At 40.9% G+C, this 21,312-nt stretch overlaps 1 protein-coding gene across 2 annotated transcripts in view; it reads right to left on the bottom strand.

The window, feature by feature from the left end:
- Positions 1-5,652: 5,652 nt before the first annotated feature.
- LOC101175682 (receptor-type tyrosine-protein phosphatase N2) overlaps positions 5,653-21,312 on the bottom strand; it is a 373,019-nt gene continuing 357,359 nt past the window's right edge. For both annotated transcript variants that reach the window (XM_023965497.1, XM_023965498.1), the window contains 3 exons: positions 16,521-16,585; positions 9,560-9,633; positions 5,653-6,962 (listed from right to left, as the gene is read on the bottom strand). In XM_023965497.1, the coding sequence (XP_023821265.1) occupies positions 6,891-6,962; positions 9,560-9,633; positions 16,521-16,585 (211 nt within the window). In that variant the 3' untranslated portion in view covers positions 5,653-6,890. The remainder of the gene's footprint in view (positions 6,963-9,559; positions 9,634-16,520; positions 16,586-21,312) is intronic.

Below are 21,312 nucleotides of genomic sequence, written 5' to 3' on the forward strand. Positions count from 1 at the left end.
GAGGGGTACGCAGGACTATCAACCTACTGCGTCGTCGGTTTTACTGGCCCTCTCTTGAGAAGGACGTCCGTGAGTACGTGGCTGCTTGTACCATCTGTGCCCGCTCCAAGAACTCAAATTCACCTCCCTCTGGTCATCTGTTGCCTCTGACTATACCAAGTCGCCCTTGGTCTCACATCGCAATGGATTTCGTTACAGGGTTGCCCCCTTCCCAGGGGCACACAGTAATACTAACGGTCATTGATCGTTTCTCCAAAGGCGTTCACTTTATTCCTTTGGCTCAACTCCCCTCTGCCTCAGACACTGCTGAACTTCTTGTCAATCATGTGTTTCGCTACCATGGCATACCATGTGACATCGTGTCTGACCGTGGACCTCAATTCACGTCTCAGGTGTGGAAGTCGTTCTGCTCCGCCCTTGGAGCCACGGTCAGTCTAAGCTCAGGATACCACCCCCAGTCCAACGGACAAGCCGAAAGAGCAAACCAAGAGTTGGAAGCGGCTCTCAGATGCCTAGCAGCTCAAAATGAATCTGACTGGTCCAAGTATCTCATCTGGGTGGAATATGCTCATAACGCTCATCCCTCCTCTGCTACAGGCATATCCCCCTTCGAAGCCTCTTTGGGTTACTCACCACCTCTGTTTCCTTCTCAGGAACTCGATCTGGCAGTGCCCTCGGTCCAGCTACATCTACAACGTTGCCAGGACATTTGGCGTCAGGCCAGGGCTCCTCTCCTGCGCACCAGGGAGAGCAACTGTCAGATCGCTAACCGTCACAGGGTGGTGAGTCCCTATTACCGTCCTGGGCTGAAGGTATGGTTATCATCACGCAACATCCCCGTTCAGGCATCATCACGTAAGCTGGCTCCCAGGTACATCGGCCCCTACGTGATTGATCGCATCATTAACCCCTCCTGTGTCCGTTTACGCCTGCCTGCTGCTCTGAGGGTGCACCCCTCGTTCCACGTCTCCCAGATTAAGCCTGTCAGCGAAAGCCCTTTGTGCCCGCCGTCCACTTCCCCGCCACCCGCCCGGACCATTGATGGCGCACCTGCCTTTACCGTCAGTCGGATATTGGACGTTCGCCGCCGTGGCCGAGGGTTCCAGTTTTTGGTGGACTGGGAGAGGTACGGTCCTGAGGAGCGGTCATGGATCTCCCGCTCCCTTATTTTGGACCATTCCCTGATAGACGACTTCTTCCGCGCCCATCCGGATCGTCGCCCCGGACCGCCTGGACGTGGTCGTTGAGGGGGGGGTACTGACATGGTGCCTCTGTCAATTATCTTCCTCCTCCCCCGTTCCTGCTCTGCTCTGGATGCGACCAGCTGGTTTCACTCACCTCATCTTCATCCCCGCCTACTTAAGGAGATCCAGGACCTTTTTTCGACACCAGTCCGTTGTTCCTTCCATGGTGCTTACGTCTGGCCAGCTCATGTTTTGTGCCTTGTCTAATCCAAGCTTCGTTAACTGTTCCTCTCTGCTCCACTCTCAGGAATTATCCGCATCACGGGTGAACCTCAGGTCGCAGTCCACCGCTCACGCTCTCCTCCTTGGATTCTGCCGAAGCCACGCACTCTGGACCTTCCTGCCACAAACCTCCAGTCAGCTGCCACGCCACGTCAAGAATCCTACAAACTACTCACCCTCTGTGAATTAAACTTTCTTAAACTTGTCTCACGACTCCAAGTGTCCTTCTGGGTTCCAGCGTTTAGGTCTGTCAGAAATCCCGCGAGATCATGACACAAAGGCCAAATCTGAATTCTTTCCCTACCCCTACAGCTTCACCTTACCATTACATTTATCCCTCCCAGTGGAGAGATAAAATAGTGTCTTCCAATCAAGACGTTACTGCCACTCAATGCTGTACGTTAGCTCTTAGCTATTGTGTATGGAAGTGATTCTGTAGCATAATTACAAATAAAAGTCAAAACCACAAAGGCTTTTTCTTTTTCAAAATGAAGCTGCATTTGTTGAATCAAAATTAAAATGAAAATGCAATCCACCAAAATGCTTTTTCCTTTTCTTCTTCAACACTGCTCTATTTTGTCACTTAATTAAAATGATAAAGAAAATGGTATTTGACATTTCATTTTCAAAAAGTTCTCTGGTAAATGTGTAGCAAAATTCATTTAGAAATGTGTAATTTGAAAATTAAAATTGATTAACAGAAATGCTTTTTCATTTTCAAAATGTAACTGCATCAAATGACTCAAAATTCAAATGAAAAATGAATACTTCAAAACGCTTTTTCCTTTTTTACTTAAAAAACGGTTATTCTGTGTCATAATTAAAACAAAAATGCAAAGAGGGGATTGCATTTTCATTTTGACATCCACCCTGTGAATAGTGTCGCATATTTCAATTCGACTTAGAATTTTCAGAGGGGAGGCGGGGCGATGACGTCAGCGTTATCTCCGTGTGTCCGGCTGCTGAGAGACACAGACATGCTAGGAGCAGTGTAGCTTTGTGTTAGCGCCAGAGGAGAGGGCTTTGTAACGGTTGTCCACTCCTGATGATTGTACACAGCTTCTCAGGACTACGTAGCAGTATTTCCGCCTTCCACGGTCCTCCTTCAGACGCACGGCGGTTTGTCGAAACTTTCCCCCCGACTAGGACCGGCAGCCGCCTTCGCATAGGGGAGCGTGAAGCCCTGTGATCCGAAGCTCCAGATTGCCAAAGGCGGAGACGCTGCAACGTTCTGAGAAACTCTAAACCATCAAATGAATTTGTGTTTCCAGTGGTGTCCAGACAAAATAAAGGCTGATGTAATTCCCACATATTTACATCCAGAGTCATTTGATGCAGCTTAATTTAAAAAAAGGAAAAAGCATGAAGCAAGAAGGCCGCCGATTCAAGTCCCGGCTGGGGGACATGAAAAACAACATCAACGGGGGACCTTTCTGTGTGGAGTTTGCATGTTCTCCCCGTGTATGTGTGGGTTCTCTCCGGGGTCTCCAGGTTCCTCTTACCGTCCAAAAACATGCTTCATAGGTTAATTGGCAACTCTAAATTGTCCCTAGGTGTGATTGTAAGAGTGAATGGGTGTGTGTTTGTGGACATTCTACCCTGCGACAGACCGGCAAACTGTCCAGGGTGTCCCCTGCCTTCGCCCACAAGTGACCGGGATAGGCTCCGGCAGCCCCGTGACCCCGAAAGGGATAAACGGTTAAGAAAATGAATGAATGAAAAGGAAAAAGCATTTCTGGTGTTGACTTTTATTTTTAATTATGCTACACAATCGCTTCCATAGTTGTGTAGCTGTCAGCACCTGGAAAAGACACAACATTGGCTTTATAATTTTAAAAAGTCATGCAAAAACAAACTCAAAACTTACATTTAAATGTAAACGTCTGTGCTCTTTAGCACAGACGTTCACCCTCCCGGCAGAGTAATATCCAGAACCTAGGTCTCTACGGCTACCCCTTAAAAAACAAGTTTGGATACCACTACAGCTTCAAATGCCTCTACAACTGGAAGGGGTAGGGTGGAGTAGTGGTAGTAGCAGATTCAGCCAAAAAAGCAATGGGTTAAAAGGTCAAAAATGTATGCCATTTTTCCGTGCAAAGCTCTAAAAACTAGGAGTAAAATGTTTTACTAATTTCTACTTTTGAGTGGGTGGCAGTGGCAAGAACACAGTAGACGAGTCATGTTAGCTCATTTATTGGCACCCGTCAAAAGCCTTACCGCAGAATTTTGGACCTCTGCAGCTTGAAATGTGTGAAATCACAGTGCATAGCTCACAAAAAAGGGTCAGTCTTGACAATGAAACCTCCAAGTTAAAAACGATTTCTGTTTTCACGTGATGACTCCTGATGTAACAACATCACATTTTCTGGAAGGTTTTCAAGTTCTAAATGAACTTTTCATGTAAAAAGTAGGATTTTCATCAATATACCGATTCAGATCAGCATTATTGTTTACATGGCAGTGCACTCAAGAAGAAGAATTGGCATCCAGCCTTGACACTGTCTAAATCCTGGATGGCTCTGTGCCTCCTCGCACTTAAAGCTAATGACGCCCAATCTGATCTAAAATGCTGCTTGTTTGTTTGTTGAGCAATAAAACAGATGTTTGCGGCCCACACAGATGGCAAAAATGACATGTTACATCACAATACTGCATCAACGATGACACTTTTAACAGGCTGCATCGCTGTTTGGGCGAGTGTTAACGCGGCAGGCGGCTGCCTCACTAAAAATGCCGTCAGTGTAGAGAAGCTCTCCTCTGCTCGGAGTCTCATAATGATAGTAGAGTTTAAAAACAACAGTTTATTGAAGCGTTAACCATTGTGCTATCTTAGATGACCCCGCTCTTACATTGACGTGTTCTCCCTACCATGACAAAGGTGGATAAAGGTGGAAAGATTTCATGTAATCCATGGACACCAGTGAAGATCACAAATCATTGAAGAAAAAAGGTTCAGCACACCGTCTAGTGGGTCTAGATGACCCAACTCCCAATGTTAAAGTGCCTAGGATAGCACAAGGGTTACGATATAATACGTTGAGTGGATTCCTTCTGCATTTCTGCTGTGTTGCATCATGCTGTTACAGCAGCACCTCTGAACTGAACCAGCAGAGATCGGATCAGGTCACTCTTGGCCTTTGACAAAAAGGCTTGCAGGACGGATAAATATTATTTTAAAACTGATTTAGAAAGAATCTTGGAAACTTCTCCACACTCGTGTTTTATGCTTTTATGAATTTACGTAATTTTCTTGCAGAACTCAACAATAACAATGTTGAATTCTGACTGATTTCAGTTTGATCAATCTCGTTTTTAACCCTTGTGCTATCTTAGATGACCCCTCCCTTACGTTGACGTGTTCTCCCTACCATGACAAAGGTGGAAGGATTTCATGGAATTTATGGACACCAGTGAAGATCAAAAATCATTGAAGATAAAAGGTTTAGCACACTGTCTAGTGGGTCTAGATGACCCAACTCCCAATGTTAAAGTGCCTAGGATAGCACAAGGGTTGAAGGTTCTTATACATTTCTGCAGAACAAAGATGTGTCTAAGAAAGCACAAGGGTTAACCGTCAGTGTGACCCGTGATTTAACATGGAAACATTAATAATTTAACACGTTTTTATGATCAAAATAATGATATTTAGGTCTTTTATATACTGCATAAACATCTTTTATCATTTACTGTTTAACTGCACAGCATTGTGATGTAAATTTTGCAGACATTTGTTACAGTGTTTAAGAATTGCTTTAAATTTAAAGAAAATATTTTGAAAAAGCTATGCCCCTTAATTGATAGGAAGCTTTTAAACACCCGAAGAGTCTAAAAATTAGCCTTTGAAATGATCAGAAGTTGTAAAGAAATTAGTTTAGAAGGAAACACAAACTCTCACGCTGCGGTTTCAGAGGCTTCATATCACATGGAAGACACAGCCGAATTTTAAACTCTAAAACATAAAATCATAAAAAATGTCTATATAACTTTCTTTGATGCTACTGATCATCCCATTTATAGGAAAACATTGTAAAGTTTTGAACTCTTAAGTATTTTTTTCCCCCCATTTTCCATCTTTTATTTACTATACCTGTAGCTTTCTGTGCTGCAGAGCATCTGGTTCAAAATCAATAAAACAAACATCTCTTCTTAGAATTTTTTGCATTTTAAACAATGTAAAGAGACATCATCTATTCAGCAGAAAAGTACATTTATTTTCGCAGCAGGAATCACACAAATTGAACAGTTTCCTGTTTGCATTCACAGCACAACAAAACAATATATAGATGCTTCACAGCTATAATGCAAACGGGGCTCAGCTACAGTGCAGTACATCCATTAATGCTACATCTGGGATGCACCCTTCTGATCCAAACTGCTCCTTCTGTTTGGTTCAATCCACGGTCTGGAAAACCTACCTGCATTTGGGTTCAATGTATTTCCAAATGATCAGATCCATAATGTGCATCGACTGATTGAAAGACATATCTTTTGATTATTCAGAATAAATAAAATTTAAAATGAAGCATTTTTTTTAATTTCTCCTATTCCTCCTGATTGATTCTGTACTTTCCTTTGTTTAAGATTTGTTTAACTTGTTGAACTTGAATTGAGCTTTAGTGACAAGCCACAAAATTGTTTTTTCCATAAAAAAAGAAAAATACAACACAAACCTGTTTACACTAAAATGCAAAGCCATCCTTTATTATAATAATGTATCTTTTTTAATATAAATGCCACAACAGATGTATTTTCTAGATTCTCCACAAAATAAACAACTTTATAAGAATTGAAATCAGTCACTTTTTATCTCATCAACATTGAGTTACACTGACTTTAGCCTACTGCATTAAACATATCACAGCATGGCACTAAATATTAAAAACAATCACAATTTGATGAAACAGTCAAGATAGAATATGTGCACAATCTGGAATTATTTAGTGCGACACTAACACAAAACAAATCCTAAAAATGTGACTAAAATAAAGATGGAAAAAGAGTTTCAAGTCCATCTAGATGTGCTTAAAAGCAGGAAAAATACCATAAGCTGCATGGATCGTTTCACCGTCTATGTACAACAATGGTTGTGTGGTTTCTGGACACATGTTTTGGGAGTTACACAGAGGAAAGAAGGAAAGGGGCAGTTTCCTCTGGAGAGAGGAAGTGAGGATGTGGAAAAACTGAAGATGGAAAAAAAGGTAAAAAAACCATGAGATGGAAAACAACAGTGTAACTATTGATAACAATGAAAGGACAGAAAGGTCTGGTAAATGTTTACATGAAAACTGATTTAGAGGAGAGACAAAAGGAGGAGGAACACGATGGAATCAAAACCAAATTAGCAGCTTAGGAGGAAACCAAAGGGAGCAGCGACCGCCGTTTTAGCTGGAGGAGGAAGAAGAGGACTGGAAACGGTGTTGGTGTCTACTGAGGAAGAACTTTCAGAATGGCGTTGACCTCTTCAGCAACGGTGGTGAGCGCAAACTCAAACTGGTCCTGAAAGAAAGAAGCAAAGTAGGGACAGAGTTCAGGTGGACATCAAAGTCTGACAAACAGACCTGCGGCTGCATGAAACCTAACAGATCAGAGTCAGAGAAAAGATGAAGGATGCTAATCTTTGTCTGTAGGTCATCCATCCATCCATCCATCCATCCATCCATCCATCCATCCATCCATCCATCCATCCATCCATCCATCCATCCATCCATTTTCTTAACCTGCCTAATCCCTTTTGGGGTCACAGGGTTGCTGGAGCCTATACCAGCTACAAGGACCCAGCTGGGATTTGAAGCTGAGGGCTAACCACTACGCCACCGAGCAGCCCTGAGGAGAACCAAACCGCCCAAAAAAAAAAAAAACTGCAATTCTAAAAGTTGCCCACTTGGGGGCAGCAAACGAGCTTTAACCAGGAAATTTACAAAAAAGCTTGAAGAGGAAAACCGTCCAGTTCTGTTAGTCTATTCATAACTGATGAGAGCGTCTACCTTCTAATGGAAATATCTACCAACATCTGTTTCTAACGTTTATATGATTTACATTATCCAGATTTTTGCGCTGGACTGGTTTTGCCCGCTGATCATTGACCTTCACTTTTTGGTCCACAGAGGCCCGTCAGCATTCACACTTGAAAAGCATCATAGCTGTAGTTCTCTAGTTTGATCTGCCTCATAGGTAAGGTTAGCTTTCCCACCTGCTAAGCATACCTGACTGCTCAATCTGAAATCTAGAATCAATCAAAAATATTTCCATCACATAATGGAGGTCACATGTTTAACCCTTGTGCTATCCTAGGCACTTTACCATTGGGAGTTGGGTCATCTAGACCCACTAGACAGTGATCTGAACCTTTTTTCTTCAATGATTTGTGATCTTCACTGGTGTCCATGGATTACATGAAATCTTTCCACCTTTATCCACCTTTGTCATGGTAGGGAGAACACGTCAATGCAAGGGTGGGGTCATCTAAGATAGCACAAGGGTTAAACGCTAAAGTGTCTCTAGAAGGACAATTCAATTCATCATCAAATCAAATCAAATCAAAACTTTATTTATAAAGCACTTTTCATATAAAAGCATAACACAAAGTGTTTTACATTAAAACAAAACAAAACGTAAAAACAAGCATGACGATTAAAATAAACAAAATAAAAAAATAGCCCCCCCTCCCCCCGTTACACACAGCCCCCCCACTCCTTTCACACCTCCCACCCCCCTCACTGATGGGGAAAGACAATGAGAAATAGGGTGATGATGATAGAAATATCATGTCAAATGACTGTGAGTACAACTTTTATTTGTCATCTTTGTACACCTGTAGATAATGTGCACCACCTTGATATTTTGTTTCCGCCTTTTAAATCTGTGAACTCTCAGGAGGGACAGAGGTAAACCTGAACTTTATCAGCTTTTCCTGATGCCAAACATGGTAACATAACAGACTCTGATGATGGAGAAAGCTCGCTCCTACTGCCAGGGACTTCAAAGTACCAGCTTGGCCAAGTTTTTTGGATGTCACTGCTGAAACTTGGAACCAGGGCGATAAAAGAGATGACTTTATGACCTTAAAAAGTCAAATCTGCTTCTACATCCCCAAGTTAGAGATACCTTTTTACCGCAACAATTCCAGAGACGACTCTGGACTCTAGGCTGGATGGATCAGGAGGTTGTTTGCTAAAAATGCAAACTTGAGGTGATCTGTGACCTGGAACCTTTTTCTTTAGTTTGATCTGATTGGTGAGGAGGATCCCCTGGAAATTATGCCACCTGCATCCAAGAACAACATTCTGTAAACCCAACAGCCATCAACCCGTAACCCTTAAGCTGCCTCTGGTCATCCAAGCATCGGCACTAAATGTGAAAAGACAACACAGAACTGAGGAGGTGACCTTGAGTGTCATCAATTCAACAATGTCAGGTTGACTCCCCCTCCAAGGCTTTTTCATAACCGCTCTCCCCCTGGTGCCCCACACGCCTCAACTCACAAGAAAAACAAAAACGTTTTATTTAGAGCTCCTTCAGTTTATAATGGGTGAAAACAGCATTTTGAAGCCTGCTCCTGATTCACAATTTAAAAGGCCTATACCACGCTATTCTTAGGACTTTCATAGTAAGCCATATCCATGTTTATCATAACATATTGGCACACAAAATATTTTTTTATTTATTAATTACTAGTTTTTTCTTCCTGAGTTCTTTTCCTACCCGGAAGTAAGAGGCAGGTAACTGGCTTGCGCTCCGAGTGGGTGCCGCCCATTTCATGACGACTAGAGCTGGTCTCGTGTGTGGGGTTTGTGTGTATTCAAAAACGTGAGAACGAAAAGAAAATACAGCTTTGAAGTTTCTTCTTGTGAGGAATGAACATGATAATACACTTAAAAGCTCAAAAAATTAGTTTTGCATGGTATAGGCCCTTTAAATAAAAAAAAAAAACCCTCAGAAATGCCATTTTAATCTTAATTTTCATGAGAAAATGCAACAAGAACATCTTAAAAACACCAAAAACACAATTTTCTTTAGAGTGGGTGTTTATCTTTATCTTTATCTCAGCTGGTTTCAGCATGAACAAACATGCAGGTCCCAGGTGTGTTTGTTACCTTGGTCTGGACCATTCCCGGCCTCTGGTCCCGCAGGTGCTCCAGCGTCGCTGCGATATCAATCTCCTTGGCACCTGTCACAAGCACACAGGAACAAAAGCACAGACGCAAAGATGATGTTGGGTTGGGCTTAAAGCAGCAGCAAGATAATGTGGCTAACATCTGTCAAGCTGCTGGTTCCTGACAATTCTCTTTGGAGCAGGAAAAGGAGATTACATTCATCCTCTTTGCACAACAAACACATACTCCAGAAGCAGCTTGAAGGTGATAAAAAAAAATAGAAAAGAACAGCAATGAAAGTTTTGGAGAGAAATTACTAAAGAAGAATTGCAGAGCTGTGTGTTTGAAAAACATTGAGGCAGCTAATCTCAAAGCTCCTTTTTGCCGGTCAATCAGCTGTTCTCGGATTTTCATGAACCCAGCCAACCAGAGCTGTGAGCTGCTGCCAGAGCCCAACATGCCTTTGAGCACCGGTTAAACCAAGCCGGGCTTTCTAAATCGATAGATAAAATAAATAAATAGAATGACTATCAGTCACTTTCTTTGCGACAATGTCAGAGACTTTTGCCTTTTCGTGTAAAAAGTTTGTCACTGGCATGGAGGATATGATAGGTCAGGGTGATTACAATGCCAAAACTGAGTGGCATCTTGTTTCTGACAAAAATGACAGAACGTTTGCTACAACTCCACAAAACATGTGACAAATAGTTACAAACCTTTTAGAGAGAAAATGCCATGGAAAAAGTCTGAACTCATGGCTCTGGATAGGGATGCGGTAGCAAAACCGGTACCATCATACCGATAGGTTACAGCCTTAACGGTATAATAATAATTTGATTTATCTGTGCTTTTCCAGATGCTTAAAGTGCTTACAGTTTGTATCTATTATTCATTCAATCCTCATTAATACTTGGAGCTGGTAGGCTACTGATGTAGCCACAGCTGATTTGGGGCGGACTGACAGAGGCGTGGCTGCCGGTGCGCTTACAGCCCTCTGACTGTCACTCAATCATCAAAACTACTTGAAATCAAGCTAAAACATTTTTTATGAAAAATAAATTTATTGCATCAAAATATACTGATTTCTTCCACATTATTCAGGTTTGTTCGTTATGTATCTTACAAAAAAAAGCTGTTCGAATTGTTCATGTTGTGGACTATGGGTCACATACAAATGCTCTATTTTTAAAGTCGGGTTTGTTGAAAATATGAAACTGAAAACAGCTCTCTTCATGTACAAAGTCAGATACAACTTACTTCCAATAAACTTGCACCAAATGTTCAAAGACAGAGACGGGAGTTACAATCTAAGAAAAAAACTGAATTTCAAAAAGCAATGCATTCGAACAACAAAAAAGAAAACGTGTCTATCTAATTGGGGTTTAAAACAAACCAAAAGTTTTCATGCATTCAAAAAAACCTACAAGAAGTTACTAATAGTACTATATGAGGCCAGAAATGATTAGTTAAACAAAAAATGTCACTTTTGCACAGTTGCCATGCAGAATTGTACCGTGAATGTTTTGTACCTATCTGTAAATAGCAACACGCCTGTTGAATATCATCTAGTTTTGTAAAAAGGGGTGGGAGCAGACAAGATTTCTCTTCAACCCACTCCTTTTCAAGCACACTGTATTGTTTTATGTCTTTCAAACCACTGTTTTGATTTTTCATTTGTTTTGTGTTTGAAATTAAAAACTAAACTGAAACTGAAACTGAAATAATAAGGATTCTGGTCAGGGAAACATTTGTAAGTCTAAAACTTTAAAGGTCTCATCGTCATAAACACAGATTATATGATTGCATCATTATTCATTCAGGCAGAATTTACTTTCTTATTCTTAATGACTGTGTTTTACAGTTTATGTAAATGCTCACACGTGTCACACGTTTGTCACACGTGTGTAAACGTTTGAAGATCTCGCTTGGATTCCCGAATATAGAAATCCATGTAAGCTGTTTTCTCTCATGCTTCCTTTTGTATTTATTTGGCCACCAGATCTGAAGACAGATCCATGGAAATGACCAGAGGGTGTGACATTCTTCAAAATGTTTTGTTTTTTCTAAAACTAGCCTGAAATAATCACAGCTGAAAATATCCTTCTGTTAAATAAAATGTTGCATGCTCTTAATTCTGTTCAGAACATTTTTGTCACGTCTGTCCTGCAAAAGTGAAACTTAAAAAAATATGTCAACCAGGAGATAGGGAGGAATGGGGTGGGGGGCAATTAAACTACTGGAGAACAAGAGAAAGGAAAACTGAACTAGTCTTCCGTCTGTTTGTCTTTTCCATTCTCTGGACTCAGACTGCAGAGAGAGTGGCTTCACACACAACAAGGTGCCTTTGCGGCTGCTTACAGACAAAAATGAACTGCTTTTTCTTTTTCTGTTTCTCCCCCCATTCTACAAAACACAATGGACTCCATTTTTTACCCAAAAAAAACCCCCATAGACCTCTCTGCTTCACTTCATTTGTTGAGGAGGAGAACTCAAGAAATGAAGGGCTATTGTCCCCGTCTTGATAAACCTGAAAATGCCCGGCATCTGAGGGAGAAAGGCGTATTCAGACTTTCCTTCTTTGTAAAAATCTCACTTGAAGAAGAAATAAACGCATAGTGGTGGGGGGTTTGTCTTGCTTTGAGGTAGAGGTCGAAGAATGGGGTTGAGAAGGGTGGGAGCACGGAGGGGAGGGGAGGGCTATACAAGAGAAGGTAGTGCTTGAGAAGGCCATAGCCCAAAGCTGAGGGCCACGCTGGGCAGCTGGCGATGAAGAAAGCAGGAGCAGAAGGATCCGGAAAAGCTGTGGACACTCAACAAGTTTCATAAAAACCTCCAAATCTAGAGGACGATTGAAGGAGATGTGTGTAAAAGCAAAAAAGATGGGTAAATAAACCTGTGAACCACTGCAGTACATCCCTCCACTCTCTATATCACCATAGTTTCTTAATTAATTCACTTTTTGCACCAAGAAAAGGAAAAAAAAGTGTGGTTGGAGGAACAGGAGCCAACCTAGAAGAGACCTATAGAGGAGCTCCGGCAACTAATGAAAACAATTTGTATGAGAAGATACCGTGACATGATCACTGTTTGTGCTTGTTGCATTAGTCTTGATAAAAACTGTGTTCGTCATTCTTCACCATCATTTTTAAGTTTTTTAAGGCAAAATCATTTGCTCTGATATTTATTCTTTTATCATAAATTGAAACATTTAAAACCAACTGGTTCATAACAGCCGCAAAATATACTAAAATAACTCTTAATATTTTAGATATTTTGTATTTGGCAGTTAATTAAAATATGTGTAAAAATATGTGAAAACTGGGTTAAAAACAACAGAAAATAATTTAAAATAAAGATTTAGGTTTTGAATGAAAGGTTTCATTTTACTCGACTTCTTCAAAAATATTTTAACAATTAATAGAAATTTAATAGAAATTGCTACCGATACTTGGTAAAAAAAAAAGCGTACGTCTCTATGATTTCCCAGGCTACAATTAATTAGAATAAAAACTATCTCAGGTTTGGTTTTTATATTGAGGGAAAACATTGTTGCTCATGAAGCTGCAGTGATTTACAAATTATTCAATTGAAAGCATTAATGATTTGAAGCATCACCATCCTTAATGGAGGTTTGTGAGTTAATGTCTAATCCTTTCATCTTTACAGATAATAACATTTACAAAAAGTATTTATTTTTTTAGCATCTATGAGGAAGTATTTGGGGAACCATGAAAGAAAAAAATAATAATATACAAGAACAAGTTTGCAAAAGTATGAGAAAAAAGTCAACGTTTTATGAAAATAAAGTAATAAAAGTATGACATAAAAGTCAAAAATTAAAACATGAATACATTTGTAAAATTATGAGGGAAAAAAAAACTAATTTTACAAGGAGAAAGCCATGTTTTTTCTGAAAATAATGTTGGTGTTGTAAGCCTCCATCCACATTAAGTGTCCACTAAATTCATCATACAGCCATTGATGGTGATGCCATTAGCCTTTAGTTTATTGCAGGAATCCATGCTCCATAGGACCTCTGCATCTATACTACTGACGGTGTAAACGGCAGTAGTATAGATGCACACACTCCTCATGTGTCAAGAATTTTCTCCTGAAGAGGCTCAGTTTCCTGCAAATTCTTTTCAATGTGACTTAGTATTTCCTTATTTGTACAACCAATGCTGAAGTAACTCTCATACTAAACCGCAATATTGGTTCTTTGTATCGTTTCCATTTTTTTACTTCACTTCATAGATTTAGGTCCATAATGCCTCCGGAAATCAGTCTTTTCAGTCTGATGAACTGAATGGTAAATGGTGTATACTTGTATACTTTTCTACCTACAAGGACAAAGCGCTTTTACAGTCACAGACCCATTCACCCAGTCACACACACATTCACACACTGGTGGCTGCTCCGCTGCCAAACACAGGCGCCCGCCTACCACACTTCGACTCATGGGCGTGCAAGGCGGGAATTGAACCTGCAACCTTATGATCATGGGTTGGCCGCCCTACCGCTACACCACGGCCGCCCTTTACTGAAGTAAAGGTAGTTTTTGTGCCTTGCACATGCCTCTTTACCTGCTTTCCCTAGATAAGGTTTCGATGCCTTTACTGGTCTTTGAGTCTAAAAACTATCATCAATAAAATGTTTATCATAAAGGTCTGACCTTAGTTTCTATTCAAGCTCTTCAAACTTTATTGAGAAAAAAACATCAACCTCACAAAAAGAGGTGAGGTTCCACCCTGAAACCCTGAAAAGGCTGCTATCGTGACACCACAGTGGGTTTCCGCAGCATTTAATTAAAGTGCCGTGAACTTCTGTATCCGGATTGACTGAGCGTCAAATGCCCCCTCCCTCTTATCCGCCCACGCCCTTCCAGCCCCGCCCCATCGTCTCCCGTGGCCCCCGGGTACTTCAGAGCACCATCACAGTGTGACAGCCTGGGAAACGGCCACTGGTGCCCGAGCGGAGTCTTTGAAGTGGAATTAGAGACCCAGGAGCCCGTTCTGCAGTGGTAGCAGCACCACTGGGGGGGGGGGGGGGGGGGGGCAAGGAGGGAGATATGTGCACAAATGTGCATGTCGAACTGAGGAGCAAAACCGCATGTGACTGTTAAACCTTTGCTGCTGACATGAACAAATGTGCACCTGTTTGTCAAACCTTCTCAAAATCTGGATCCTAGCACCGAACAATCTGTTGCCACGGTAACCCTGACATAGAAGACAAACTTCTGGTCCGCTTGTCAATAAAAGGTGCTTTCGCATAAATCGTGTTTTAATTAACCTGTTAACCTCAACCCCACTTAAATAAACATATTCACACATTTGAGTCGAGTATTACTTAATTAAAAGCAGTTTGTGGATTCCGTGTCTGCTGAACTTAGATGACCCCAGACGGTCGATGACTTCAATCAGATAGTTCAACACTTCACGAGGATGTGCGAAGGTCGGTCAGGCATAGAAATGGCAGGAACGAGATGCTCTTGCAGAAATCTTCTTTTTGTTTTATGCAGGTATCAAACCCCCAGCCTGTCATTCTTTCACTGAAGCAGCTGAGATGTTGGACGCACTTCTGTCCAAATGTCCAGGATGCAGACGGGACTTATTCACGTCTGAGCAGCTGCAAATGTTTTCTTGCCTCTTTTAATTAATTTTTAATGGACATAAAAGCTTTTACAAATTTTATGTATTAAACCTGTAGAAACAAAAAAGCAATTTTGTTCAGTTAGATTCAACCCTATGCTACGTTCACACTGTCTTCAGCGCTTAAGTGATGCTGAGGACAGTGGGTCACTTTCAATGAAATGTCTATGTGAACATTCCAAAGGGTTACTATTGACCTACATTTTGGGTATCTACGTACAAAACGCACAGTTATTGAACTTTCGCTGTAAGTCAATCCAGGTCAAACTTTGACCAATCAGAACTCTGATTTGGTGGTGACGTATGCCGTCCTGTTTGATTTACAGAGGAACCAACAGCAAGAAAATTGATCACGAAGGAAAAATTAATAATTTTGGGTTTGTACCTGCCCGAAATTCCGACACCAAGTCTGTTGTAAATAAGTATGGAGCTGTGAAAGAAAGAGTCTGGAGCAAGATTCATGAAATTTGTCATGCTTCGACATTTCGTACTGTGAGTACATGCATTAGATCAGGTAATGGCAATCCAGTGTGAACCCCAAATGCTAAAAGCATGTTCAAGATCCTGGGTTAAGCATGTTCATAACCCTTGTGCTATCCTAGGCACTTTAACATTGGGAGTTGGGTCATCTAGACCCACTAGACAGTGCTCTGAACCTTTATTCTTCAATGATTTGTGATCTTCACTGGTGTCCATGGATTACATGAAATCTTTCCACCTTTATCCACCTTTGTCATGGTAGGGAGAACACGTCAATGTAAGGGTGGGGTCGTAGGATAGCACAAGGGTTAAACGCCCATCACAAGCCTTGTGTGCTAGCCGTGATTTTTGTTCTTTTGTATTTTAATTCGAAATACATGTTATCCAAGAAATGTCGGGAATGTCTTGCTGATCCACTTTTACAAGTGTTTTAAATGGGAAAAAAGTCACTAAAATGCTCCAATCTGCTTTTTTTATGGGACGAAAGCCCAACAAGAGTGTTGACGTAGATGAATAAAAAAGTAACACCAATAATACATTCAAAACTAAATGAACATGACTGAAAACTGATTAAAAAAAGACATGCTCTGGGTGGGGGTTGCTAAAAGTCTTTGTGCTAATGGAATCTATCATTCATACCAATTTATCACCATAATTATCTAATTAATTAGGATCATTTGTTACAAATTCATCAGAACATGATAAAAATGACTAATCTGACACTTTTCAAAGCGCCCAATGAAGTGTGTGTAGGCAGGTCACGTCACCATGGCGATGTCTCTTCACACCGAATGGGAAAGACAGGTGGAGGGCTGATTCATTAAAACACCCACCTTTAGCCATCTTGTTGAGGACCATGTCGATCAGGATGTACGTCCCCGACCTCCCCGCTCCATCACTGCACAGGTGGGCGAGGGACAATGACGCACAATGGGACGAGCAAAGGGAGAGAAAGCGACAGGAAGAAGCATTGATTTCACTTTACGTCTGTAACACATCAGTTCTATTCCTGTTAATGCCTTCAGGTAAAAAAACATTTTTGCCTTTGAATCTGTTTGCAACATACAATGTACCAAACTTCGGATACATTTGTCAAGATGCTCTCTTCAGGTGTCTTTGTGTGTGTGTACATGGGTGCTTTTGAAACACTAGAAACTAAATAACTAAATACCTGTATCTATCTTACCATTTCGACATTTTCATAGACATATATTTGTTTATCAGTCAAACACAATTTTTCACATATTGGTTTTCATCCAATATTGCAGTAAAAAAGATTTCTATAAAGTTTGGATCCATGCCTCTCAAGAGGCTATGAAGTCGTAACATGTGGGGTAACACAGGGATAAATGTCTGGCCTTATTCTTTTTAAAGTAACACTCAATGAAAATTTTGTTTTTTGGTGTTTTTAGCATGTTCTTGTGACATTTTTCTGATGATAAAAGACATTTATAAAGAAAAGAAAGCTTAAAATTGCATTTCTGACTATTTTTTTAATCAAATCAGTAGCAGATTAAAAAAATCCCTTTGAAAATGATTGTATTTGTGCTGAGAAACTACAATGGAGCCTGCTCCACTCCATTCGGATGCATCCACTTGGAGACAAATAGATCCATGAATGTCTTTCTTTTCCTCCTCTGAGCTGGTTCAAAACTGTAATGAATGGCTCCAATGTTGGTCGCTATCTTTCCTGCTAATGTTAAATTGGGGGTGTGAAGGGCTCTAAACTGGCGGGAAAGCGTGTATTCAAATGGGTGCAGAAAGTGGGGGCGAGCTTGCTCCACGTAGATTTCTTATAGACTATTGCCGCTCTACAGAAACCATGAAATAAAGACAGGTGTTATTTTTTTTATTTTTGACATAAACAGCGTGATCATAATGAAAAGACCACTGGGAACGCTTTGAAAATAGTTTAAAAGATGATCGGAATGGGAGTTTAAATTGTATTCTCAGATTAGCTTTTCCAGCTACAATGATGACACACATGTTTCCATCTCCATGTTCTTTAAAGATACAAGAACAATCGATTGCAGCTACTTTTTAGATATTGAATCATGAAGGATTGCAGCTCAATCAGGACAAAACTGAGATGTCACAAGCTGATAATGAACCCAGGAGATAGAAACTGAAAAAATGAATGGTCACATTGGCCAAAATGTAATTTGGCCATGTTTTTTTTAAGTTTTTTTGTTTTTGTTTTTTGTTTTACACATATTTGACTTAACATTGCAGCTGTGAATATCATATCTTCCTTGTGTTGCTCAAAACATGGTGAAAGCAAACTTTTTCTGATAGGGGATACGATCTGCTCCACAATTCTGCTCTGGAGCCCTTCACCCTGCTGTGAACCTTGCCTCTGATTCTCTGAAAACTGCGCTGTTTTATAGGACATAGTTTCTGTGGAGCGGCAGTAGTTTATTTGAAATTTGCCAATGAGTTGTGGGTGGGACTGTTGGTACTAAGCCACAATCCACACAGCCTATATGTCTAAAAAAGCCAAATTTCATGTTAATCTAATGCCTATGTTGCCAAAATCTGCTCTACATGGGCGGGCCATTGGTTTTGAGCTGAGTAGCTCTGTCCTCAATTCCCCCCAAGATCTTAACACGGGGGGGGGGGGGGGGGGCACAAATGACCCCGACTGACAGTCTCAGAAATGATGGAAATTGTTGAATTACTTTGCACAGCAGATACAATGAAATGCCATAAAGTAACTCTTCTGACATAATTCTGCAAATATGTGCGCCAAGTGCCAAACTTTTTAGGAATTAAGGATTACGAGTTAGGGTTCAGATGCGTTTATACCAGTCGCGATTCACGCGGCAGAGGCGGTCAGTTTCAATATTACGGTGAGGTCCAGCGGCGCAAAGGTTTGGCAACAGCACGATTTGGTACCAAATCGCCAAAAAGGGCTCAGCCCGGATACTGTTGGGCGAAAGCAGGTAACAGTCTATCGCAGGGCCATGGAGCTGGAGCCATTGTTATCACATTGCCGTGAGCTGGCTGACAGAGACTTGCTGCAGGATGAGGAGCCAGCATGCTTGTGCCTCCTGAACTTTATGATATTTGTCTTATTTTCATCGAGTCAATAATAAAAAAAAGTCCACTGATTTTTTTGTTTGTTTTTATTTTTACTCTCTCTGGTTAATGCGGGACAGCAAGCCTTCAAACTCAGTCAGAGTGAGAAGCCAAATATGGAGAACACATTTGGGACATTACGTTTCATTTTAAATACGTGCGGCCAAAAACAAAATCCGGCCTTGGACGCACTTAAAATATGTGCGGGGAACAGCAGCTTCTCTTCTCTCACGCCCGAGCTCTTGCACGCTGGACGGGGAAGATCAGGGAGCTTGTGCAATGCCCATGCCCTCCATGGTGACCTAACAACAGCTCATTAATTCAAAAAGAGCAACTTTCCGACGGTTTGACTGACAGCAATTTAAAAGGAGAAATACTCAGAAATGCAAAAATATAACAATTTTTATTGCATGTGTGCTCTTTTAAAAGAAAAGCACAAGTCAAAAACTCAAAAAACATGATTTTCATCAGAGAGGGACTTTGAGCAGGTGACAGCAACCAACTATTTGGAGGTTTATGAGTCTTCTAATGCCATTTCAAGGGGATAAACAACTTTGAAGCTGCGCATCTGTGAATCATTGAGGCTCAAGCTTTTTGGGGAAAGGAATTAAATGACAAATATAAACCATTTTTTCAAGAAGAAACTGTTATAAATAGAGGTTTGAAACAATGAAATAGACGCTGTATAAGGGAATGAGTTGTATCCTATAATTATTTCAAGCATTGAAAATGGATGTTTTTACCCAATGAGGCTCTTTACCCAATGAGGCTGAGGCTGCTGTGTTCTCCGTCAGGCTACACAGAGGGTTGTGCGTTTGTGTGCTCGCTGGCGTTCATCCATACTTCCAGAACAGTACGTTTTCTTTGGGACCTTGATTTTTTTCTGCAGTAATTGAGCAGTACCGTCGCGGCAGCATCAGCGTGTGTACGTGTGTGCGCCCGCGAGTATGTTCTTGCTGCACCTTGCCAGAATCGTTACAAGGTGATCAAAGTGTGTGATATGTGTGTCAGCAGCTGCCCGAGGGCTGTGAGCAAACGTGTCAAGATGTCTGCTGCCTTCTCCAGCTCCATTTACGGAGATGGAACTGAAAAAAGAAGAGAGAAGGGGAAGAGATGGAAGGAGACGCTCAAGATGGATGGAGAGACATTTGGGTGTGTGATTGCCCAATATCTGCATTTGCAGACTTCTGTTATTTAACTTCTCCTTCTGATTGCTTCACTCTGCCTGGTGCACATCAGAGCGGCAAATGCCTTAGCAGAGTTGGCTGACAGAACATGAGTGACTTTAGGTCATGAGTGACAGTTTCTCAGCACGACTGCAGTATTTTGGACAGACGCTTAGTTAAGTTGGAATCCACATAAAGGAGAGAGAATATTGGATTTTAGTGCACAGCTTCTTCCAATCAATTGCTATTTTTCTGGACAGATCAAAAAACATTGTGGGGAGACAAAAAGAGAACGAAACAAAGTATGTGACTAATCTCTTTTTAAGTTAGTGTTCCTGGAATTCTGTCCATTTAATGATTCATGTGGACTTTCTCCCAGAGAACTGATCAATTGACCTTCATTAATATGTTAAAATAGGGCTCCTGAAATGATGTTTAGAAAGTCGTTCCTACATCTTACAAGGAAGATGAGGAAGCCGGAGACCCCGGAGAAAACCCACGGATGCACGAGGAGAACATGCAAACTCCACACAGGAAGGTCCCCCACTGGTGATTCTGTTTCAGGTCTCCCAGCCGGGACTTGAACCAGGGGCTTCTTATATATCTATATATCCATAAAGATAGATAGATATATCCATAGATATATCTATCTATCTGGATATAGATATATCCAGATAGATAGATCTATATCCAGATAGATAGATAGATAGATAGATAGATAGATAGATAGATAGATAGATAGATAGATAGATGGATAGATGGATAGATGGATGGATGGATGGATGGATGGATGGATGGATGGATGGATGGATGGATGGATGGATGGATGGATGGATGGATGGATGGATGGATGGATGGATGGATGGATAGATAGATAGATAGATAGATAGATAGATAGATAGATAGATAGATAGATAGATAGATAGATAGATAGATAGATAGATAGATAGATAGATAGATAGATAGATAGATAGATAGATGGGTGTGTGTTATTCTTGTCAACAGATCCCAGCTGATTGGTCTAAGGTTGATGGCAGAGCTCCAGTACATTTTTCCAGCGTGTGACAGCATAAAAGGGTGTATTTCTTAATAAGAGAGTATTTGTTTGTTTATGGTTTAGTCTATTCTTTTATTATTAAAAAAAAGAATCAGCCATTCTAGCCATTATTACATGTCCATCACTTCATAGTGAGCGGAGGAAAGCCAGAAATAAAAGATGTAAGAGGAGAGATTTATGTTTGCAATTAAAAGCCAGTCAGGATATGACAAGCAAAAGGGATTCCTTTGGTTTGTTGTTTTCATTTATGGTGCACACTTTGTGTGATTCTGGGTCTTGCTCCTTTTAATCGGAAAGATTTCAGTTACCTTTATTTACCTTCAG

The sequence above is a fragment of the Oryzias latipes genome, chromosome 17 (assembly GCF_002234675.1).
Source record: "Oryzias latipes chromosome 17, ASM223467v1".
In the NCBI taxonomy this organism is placed as follows: Eukaryota; Metazoa; Chordata; class Actinopteri; order Beloniformes; family Adrianichthyidae; genus Oryzias; species Oryzias latipes.